Source organism: Leuciscus leuciscus (assembly GCF_965113295.1).
Source record: "Leuciscus leuciscus genome assembly, chromosome: 4".
NCBI classification, from domain to species: domain Eukaryota; kingdom Metazoa; phylum Chordata; class Actinopteri; order Cypriniformes; family Leuciscidae; genus Leuciscus; species Leuciscus leuciscus.
This window is the reverse complement of record NC_138728.1, coordinates 18,549,217-18,558,330: the sequence shown is the minus strand read 5'-3', so window position 1 is coordinate 18,558,330 and position 9,114 is coordinate 18,549,217. Positions and strand designations below refer to the sequence as shown.

Sequence of the window (9,114 nt, the reverse complement as noted above, 5' to 3'; positions counted from 1 at the left end):
CAGTGACCCTTGTCCTCAAAGTTGTGCCTAGACTCAATACAAGATAACATTCCATCCTTGAAAAATGTGACCAAAAAAAAAAAGTTATCTGTAACCTTCTATAAAAAGTTTTATTGTTGTACAGACCATTTGAAAATACATCATTAAGTAAAACATACAAAATAAAAAAGGAAATGCTTCAACATTCAGAGTTTTTCTCTCAAACGTTCTGCATGTTTATTTGCAAATATTGAATTTTGGCACATCAGGCCTATGGTCTCTGTGTGAGCTTGCTTTTGCCCTCCTCCTGCTCTGCTAGTTTGAAATGGGTGTATGCCAGGATGCCAGTGAGGGTGCAGAGGATGCCCAGACCTTGGTTTAAGGACAAGGGGTCCTGGAACAGAACATACCCACCCAGTAATGTGATGCAGAACTTGAAGTGTCCAAACATGTTGTAGCTTTGAAGACAAATGTTAAGGGATCTTGTTTGACAATCACTTTTGAGATCTCTTGAGGCTTATGACTTGTACTTGAGTCACAGACTTAAGTCACTTGAGTCACAGACTAGAGTCATGCACTCATAGAAAGAGCTTCTAAATGATTATTTATGAACATTAACATTCTTTTGACCATTTATAGTTAGGGTTTTTGTGTTTTATAGTTAGGCTTGTGAATAAGATATTTTAAAAAGCTAATAAATCTGTTTATAACAAACAAATAAATAAAATATGCTGGTTACACTTAATTTCACAGTACATGTACTTACAGTGTACTTACCCAAGAAAGTACTGGTAATATAATGGAACTACATGAGTTAAGTTTAGGTTTGGGGGAAGGTTCAGGGTTAGTACCTAGTTATAACCCAGTTATTGTAATTGCTAAGTACATACCGGTAGTATGTTATTTTGGTAACACTTTACAATAAAGTTTCATTAGTTAACATTAATTAATTATATTAGTTAAAATGAACTAAGAATGAACAATACTTCTACAAAATTTGTTACGTTATTCTTGGCATTTACTAATAGCTTTTTTTTTTTTAAGATTAAAAGTTGTATCTGTTAACATTAGTTAGCACTGTGAGCAAACGTGAACTTAAACATTTTGAATTAACTAATATTAAAAGTTAATAAATGCTGTAAGAATATTTCTCATTGTTAGTTCATGTATGTTAATGCATTAACTAATGTTAACAAATGAGACCTTATTGTAAAGTGTTACTGTTATTTTTTCTATTAATTTATTTATGTTTTGTGTTCAAAATTAGTAAAATCTGTTAATATTGATTTATGGCTATATCAGTCTTGTGAATATGTAAACGTTAATAAATCTGCTCAAAATAAGAAAAAAACGGTTAATAAAAACAGATGCTATTTTTAATATTGATTTATGGTTTTATCAGTCTTGTGAATATATGTAAAAAAGTTAATAAATCTGTTAAAAATAAGTATAATCTGTTAATAAAATAACAGATGTTATTTTTTATATTTATTTATGGCTATATCAGTCTTTTGAATGTAAAAATGTATAACATAAGTATAATCAATTATTAAAATAACAGTTTTTATATATATACCGATTTTTGGACATAAATATCAGTGTTAAATAAACCTATACATAAATGGTAACACTTTAGTTTAGGGCTCAATTCTCACTATTATCTAGTTGCTTATTAGCATGCATATCACTAGGATATAGGCTGTTTATTAGTACTTATAAAGCACATATTAATGCCTTATTCTGCATGACCATATTCTACATCCCATATTCCTACCAAAAATACCTTACAAACTATTATTAAGCAGTAATTAGTAGTTTATTGAGGCAAAAGTCGTAGTTAATAGTTAGTCAATAGTATGCTTTTATAAATTATATTTGTAAAATTATTTATAAATGAACATTTTATATAAATTATATACAATAGAAATGTATATAAATTATAATTCCAGATCCTTGGCTTGAAATCCCAGCAGCTTGAAATCCCTTTGTTGACAGAACACTTACCTAATAAATGGCCCAAAAGTGCAGTTTAAAACAGAGATAGTCAAGTGCTCCCTCTGCTGCTTTCTTTGAGAGGTCTCACTCATAAACTCACTTTCAATGGGTGCATTCAAAACTATGAAATGTTTCTAGTATGGCTCAAGGCTACAAAAAAGTGCCTCGATTTACAGCTTCCTCTTTCATTATTAAACAAGCGTGTAACTATGCTTTAACTATTTGCCCAGGCTCTGTAAGCAAACATGCGTTTAACTGCTTGCGTTATAGGCCTAACCTGACAATTAACAGACAAGTAATGTTATAGAGCACTGTTTTCAGATATTTGTCTATAGGGTGTGTTTTGCACTATGAATAGAAGAGAAGGAAATAGCCACAGCTGTTGGTATTTTAGAGAAGTAGCAGAAAGGATACGTAACAGGAGACGTGTTCCCAATGATCCAGTAAATGGACAGATTAACCAGAAAGGCTATAACACCAGACAGCAGAACCATAACCTTGATGAAGGGGAGGAAAAAAAATCAAGAATCAACTATTTGAAATTGCAATTGATCTTAATAATTATCTTAAATCGAGCTTTGTGAACTTTTTACCCAATAGAGGGGAGTAAAACATTACGAATTTGTACTTTTTTTCCAGAAAATCTGGGCACAAGGCTTTCTCTGTGACTGTGTGTTTGTGTAAGAAGGAAATTCCTTTGGATAGTTGCAGAGGGAGTGTGTGAGCCAGTGAGAGAACTCGCTTTCTTACCAGGGCCTGAAATGACCAGGGGCCAAAGATGCCGCCCTCTCCGCTCAGGGGTTCGAAGAACGGCACCAGGACCAGGAGAAATGCAGACGAAATGGGTGCCTGATAATACAGTAACTGCATAGAGTTCACCTGCAGCTCATGCTGTTTGGCACCGACCCACTATATTAAGAGAAACAAGTCATTAGTCAATTAAATAAAGCATAATCAAAATATCTGAATAATTAATGAAGGAAATAATGTTTTTATGGTCAGGAATGCTACTGGGGATCCATGAAAGTACTTTCTTTTATATATATATATATATATATATATATATATATATATATATATATAGATAGATAGATAGATAGATAGATAGTTAGATAGATTATTTATTTATTTTGTATAATAGTGGTAGATTTGTTCTATAGCTACTTTTTTATATATGTTTATTTAAAAAAAGAAAAACACTAAGAATGTTTGGTTGATTTGGTTTGGGGTCAGTTCGTTTTTAAAAATGTTTTTGAAAGAAGTCTCTTCTGCTCACCAAGGGTGCATTTATTTATTCAAAAATACCATAAAAACAGTGATAGTGTGACATTATTACAATTTCATAACTATGTTATTAAAATGTAATTTATTCCTGTGATGCGAAGCTGAATATTCAACATCATTACTCCATTCTTCAGTGTCACATGATCCTTCAGAAAACATTCTGATATGCTGATTTGCTGCTTAAGAAACATGTATTATTATTATTATCAATGCTGAAAACAGTTGTGCTGCTTTATATTCTTTTGTGGAAACTGTGATGAGTAAACTGAAACTTGATGAGTAAAAGCAAAAGAACAATTATCTGAAATATTTTGTAACATCATACATGTCTTACTGTCACTTTTGATATTTAATGTATCCTCAATATCAAAAAATAATAATAATAACCATTAATACTATTAATAATAATTTAGTTTAATAATAATAATATTAAAACAATCAATTAAAGTTATTATAAATACCAGAATTTCTATATTGGAGGTCTCTGGGTTGGCCAATAGTCTGACTCCTGATTCATGGGAATGAAGGGATATGACTTTACCATAAGGATACCAAGTGAGATTGCCATAATACTTACCACTTGATACAGTGAGGTTACAAAGACCCCCAGTGTGGCAAAGATCATCCCCAGAAGATTGAACCTCACATCATAGTAAGAGTTCAGTATGACCCCTAAAGTGATTGGCACCTTTAACACACACACAATCAATAAATTAGGTGTGTGAAAGGTGGTGTAAAAGCAAATCACAGCTGTTATGTGATCCATTACCCTGCATAAACAAATCTGCATATAATCATGACTTGCTTTTATCAGCATTTATCCTGACCATAGTTCAAACTGATGTATGTACATGCTATACAATTGATGAAATATGTGACAGTTATAATAGCACTCATTATTACAAGCATAGATGCATATTTTTGCATTTACAGTGTGGCATGATAGTGATTTTTGTTTTATTTATTTCCAGATTTAACACATCAGATTTGATGAACACATGAACTACTGATAAGTTAAGTAAAACGTTTGAATGACTTCTTAGACTATACCAGTCGCATAATTGAAAACCCACTTACTAGAGTCAGTTTAATCTTTGTGGAAAATGTCTTTCTGTAGTACATGGTCTGGATGGCTATAATCACGGGTGTTGTCATGGTCTTGGCCAGCTGATATGTTCCTATAGTGTTGCTTTGGAGAGACAGATTCGTGAAAACAACAAAACCACAGAAACTCAGAGCTAGCAGGATGATTTTAGAAGGTCTGAGACTCTTGGGGGAGAATATATCCATCTTCTGGCAAATATACAGCCCCAGCCATGTCACTACGAAATGAATGAGAGTCATGGTCATGTTGGGAAAACCATAGTGCACATAGATCCATTTGTTGATGAACACTATGCAGATTGAAGACAGTAAGTTAGCCAGCAGTCCTGCAATTATCCGGCTGTTTCCAAACAAGTCAGAGAGTCGCGTCGCCATAGTTGAACTCATTTAGACGCAAATAATTCTGGAGAAACCGTTTAGGTGTCTGCATCAGCAGAAATATAACTCCACTGCTTTCTGTGGCTGAATGTGTGAAAGCGGTTCAGAAGAGCTTTCATTCTAGGACTCGAGCCCCGCATTCACTCACTCAAAGCACTGCCACGGCCGTGACGTGCTTAAACGCGACGCGACGCACGCAAATGAGGGATGTTCTTGGAAGGTAACGGTCCAACGTGAAGCTCTCGCGAGATTCACATACGAAGAAAAATAATAGCAACGACGCGCATGCGCGAGAATTTCACAGCAGGACGGTTACCTTCCTTAGACAGACACGCCACGTCACTGCTCTTACGTGCTGTCTAGTCTAGTGGACAAAATAAGAGAATAGCCTAATTTGATCAAATATTTGCAAAAGATTTGGTCCCTTTTATTAATTCGAAGAAATTTATGAAAGTATTAGTGTTGGGGGTTTCTTCCTTCTACTTTAACGCAAAGTTTCAACTGTTTAAAAACTATTTTAGAGGACATAATAGATTAAACACAATCAAGTTTTTTTATTATTTTTTATTAAACAGACACATTTCAAACAATATTTGGTTGGTTCTCATCTGTTAACTATTCAGAGTTAGGGATGATATGCTTTTTCTGGACTTTTACAAAGCCTTCGATTCTAGTGAACATGGTTTTATATTCAACACTTTGGAAAAATTACAGTTAAAACAGCTCAAACACACATTTTAGTCGCAGCCTTGTCTGTGAAAAAAAAAAAGACGCATGTTTTCCCATTCAGTTTTGTAAAAATTGTATAGGGTCACTAACGAGCCGAGGTGTGTAACAGTGTAAGTATTTTTTGCACAACAATAATTGAATCTTTGATGATTGAATAAGTGCAATTCCCCTTTATTCTATAAGATGGCAATGTCTGATACACAATGATGAAGTAACGTTTCACTCATAGTTACTGCAGGCAGAAAACAAAAGAATAGGAAGTATCATCAGCAAAACTTGAAATGGCTCAGCGATTTACTGCAGAGCAAGTACTGAACGCTATCAAATATTAGTGTCACTGTCATGAATAAGCTGTCAGCGATCAAAATATTGATTTTGAATATTTTGAAAATTATAGTTTTGATAATATGTTTGAGATGGCGAATATTGCCATGGCTTCTTGAATGGGAAATGAGCTCTGACGAGGACAGTGATGATGGTATAAAACATCTGCTCAAACTGAACCCTTCCAAGCTCCAAAAGGTAACAAAATATGCTTTATTCTATTCTTCTGTAATTGTATATCAGGAGAGTTTTATATTATCGCGACAGGTAGAGATCCATCCATGTTAGATATAGATCCGGGTCGCTAAAGAAAGACCCGAATATGTAATAATGATTGGTGAAACATTCATGCATTTAAGGGTTAATGATAATAACAAATACTTAGACTCATTATTTAAGCCTGGTGTAAAAAAAAAAAAAAAAAACCTGGTTAGTTACCTAATATAATACTAGAAAGAAAAAACATCATGAAAATCATTTTCATTATTTAGTTATTTTAATATGTGAAAGTTAGCAAGGAGAGACACACTTCTCTGAAATAGATAAATGGCAATTAGCCTAAATTGGTCCAATTGGTCATGCATGACAAATAACATGATATATTTTAATCCTCCACCGTGTTTTTAGTTTAGATTAGAGCAATGTAACATTCTGATTAAATATTATAGGATAAACCATTAAAAAAAACATATAGAAACTATATATATTGTTTTTAAGATTTAATAATTTCCAGGACTTTTCCAGGACTGAGATCACTATTTTATATTCCAGATTCTGATATATCCAACTGTTTGATAACCATGGAACCAAACTGACCTTTGTTTAGAATACCCAATGTCACCAAAAGGTGGCAGTACAGTCCTGCCAACTCACTAAGCCCGCCTCCTATGATGTAATTATTCAGACAGCACATTTCCCCTCAGTATAGAAATGCCGTTTATTGTGAAAATTGGATCTGTTCCCAAAATCCTGCTGACGTGCAACATCAATATGTTGATTTCTCCTCTGAAACTGAAAAACATTTTCTCTTCTCCTGGTCTGATGACTGTAATAGTTCATGAGTAAAGATATATTAGTTGCCTCTAACTGTGTCTGCATACAGAATTTATCCTGCAGACAGTGTGTTAGTAGTGTAATGAATCTGCTACCAGTTCATCTCGAATGAATGTGTGTGTTTTCAGTGAACTATGAATGCCGCAAGCAATCGTTCATCTGCAGGCATCTGCATGAAATTGTTTCCCTCTTGAATCATTAAGGGGGCTTAATTGACTTTTTAAATGAGGATGAGCTGCTTATACTTGCTGTATTGATTAGAATTTCAAGGAAGTTCAGATCTGTGCAGTTACTAATGCCCGTGATAGAAGTTTATTCCTTGTTCTTTCCCGCAACCAAATAGGAATAATCTCCCAGCCAGTAAAGACACCAGACTCACCCCCTACAATCCATGTGAGGAAATTATAGCCCCATTGAGCCATAAGAAACATGTTTCTTCATTGTTTCTTTTCTGCTTTCTGTAGCTCAACTGGTAGCCCTTAATACTTAGTACTTTTTACTGAAATAATACTGTCAGGGTTATGTATTTTTTGTGTGTTTGAGTTTTACTGTGAGTTGGTTTTGCTCTGAGTTGTGAGTCGGGTTTTCCATTACCTTTATTCCTATTTCCCCACTTATGGCTAGTATTCTTAGTTACTCATTGTTTAATTAGTATTTGCACCTGTGATTCATTTCGTTAATTGGTTTGGTTCTGAGTATTTAAACCTAATGCTGCGTTCACACTGAACGCGAATTGAGCATCAAATTCGCTTCTATCGCGTCTAGTTGGACGCTTGGACATTTTGAATCCACTAGCGCGTCCAAAGCGAATTGGAACTAATTTCAACTAAAAACGTACAACTTGTTATGCGTGTTGGCCATTCATTTACATGACAACATGTTTTGGTAGCCTGAAAAAGCAAACTTTTGTTTTTGAAAACTGTCTCTGTGTAAACAACAAAAACGCGAATCTCTGAAGACGATGGCATCATGCACATGCATATTACATGTTCAGTCTATAGTGTTTCATCGCCATCTACTGGCTTGGCAGCAGAATAAAGAACAGGGGTGTTAGGTAGTCGTTTTCACGGATCCGTGTGAATGGGGATCGTTTTGACAAAGGTGTCGTCTGTACATGGAAAATTCAAAGGAAAAACGTCTCAGTTTTAAGCATATTGTTGTCATGTAAACATACCCTGAGTTTTGTTCTGTTCATTGTCTGTTCTCATGGCTTCCGGTAACGGCCGTACAGGTCAGGTAAGGTAGGCAAGCTTAGGTGAGAGTAGACGCCTCTCGTGGTTCAAACAAATAGGGCTGAGGAACAAACTCAAGCTGCTCTGACATTTCTCTTTAAATATTCTCGTTTTAGACTTCTAACTCAATCCTCTGCGCTTCTGCATTCATCAATACCTCATGCGTCCGGTCAAAGGTCACTCTTCCGCCGAAACAAAACTCACGTACGGAAGCCAGTGATTCTAGTTTATAAAGTTATAAATATGGATATTTTTCTTACAAAAACACATCGCTTTACTTCAGAAGGGCTTTATTAACTCCATGGAGCCGTATGGATTACTTTTATGATGGACAAATGCGCTTTTTTGGGCTTCAACATCTAAGGTACCATTCACTCCCATTATAAAGCTTGGAAGAGCCAGGATATTTTTTGGTATAACTCTGATTGTGTTAGGCTGAAAGATGTCATATCGTCACGCCTGCCAGCTGGAGTTCCTATAGCCACCAGAGGGCACTCCTTCCGTCTTTGTTATATCATCATGGACTGCATTTCCCATAACCCATTGCCCGGACTAATTATTGTTTGATAACTTCCACCTGTGTGTCATACACTTGTTAAAGGTAGGGTAGGTAATCATTTTTCTAAAAAAAAAAACATTCCAAATTTGTTTAAACTGTCTTTATATACCAATACATAATTAAAATGTAAGTACTCTGAAAAAGAAAATATAAAAATCGAGTGACTGTAGACCTTTTAATCTGCAATAAACACAGCTCATTATTTCCATTCACTCCACCCCCTCCCTTCTGAGCTCCTTCCAAAGCCACGCCCCCAAAACACATGAACGCGCGACGCCAAACGCTCAGGCTGGAACAAGACGCATTTATTACCTGAGACGAGTGGAGAGGAAGGAGCGCAGTACATACAGTGACATCATGTCAGAATCACATGTAATAAAATACCTAACTTTATCACTATGAATATAAACAAATAAGATTTCTTTTAGTACTCACTATCAAGCTAGCATATCGATAATGGTAAAGTTTCATTCGGTA

At 34.9% G+C, this 9,114-nt stretch overlaps 1 protein-coding gene across 1 annotated transcript; it reads right to left on the bottom strand.

Annotated features, from left to right (window-relative positions):
- Positions 1 to 84: 84 nt before the first annotated feature.
- Positions 85 to 4,945, bottom strand: slc35e3 (solute carrier family 35 member E3). Its single transcript, XM_082166630.1, has 5 exons — positions 4,336 to 4,945; positions 3,836 to 3,946; positions 2,725 to 2,883; positions 2,389 to 2,471; positions 85 to 437 (listed from the first exon to the last, which is right to left on the bottom strand). The coding sequence occupies exons 1-5, from the start codon at positions 4,747 to 4,749 to the stop codon at positions 251 to 253; spliced, it is 954 nt and encodes a 317-aa protein (XP_082022756.1). The 5' UTR covers positions 4,750 to 4,945; the 3' UTR covers positions 85 to 250.
- Positions 4,946 to 9,114: the final 4,169 nt, after the last annotated feature.

What these genes read in the sequence shown, in the direction of transcription:
- slc35e3 (XM_082166630.1), bottom strand. Translation starts at nt 4,749, where the DNA reads ATGAGTTCAACTATGGCGACGCGACTCTCTGACTTGTTTGGAAACAGC. An exon ending in CCTGGTCATTTCAGGCCCTG is followed by an intron (nt 2,472 to 2,724) that starts GTAAGAAAGCGA and finishes CCCTTCATCAAG; the next exon opens with GTTATGGTTCTGCTGTCTGG. An exon ending in GGGAACACGTCTCCTGTTAC is followed by an intron (nt 438 to 2,388) that starts GTATCCTTTCTG and finishes TTGTCTTCAAAG; the next exon opens with CTACAACATGTTTGGACACT.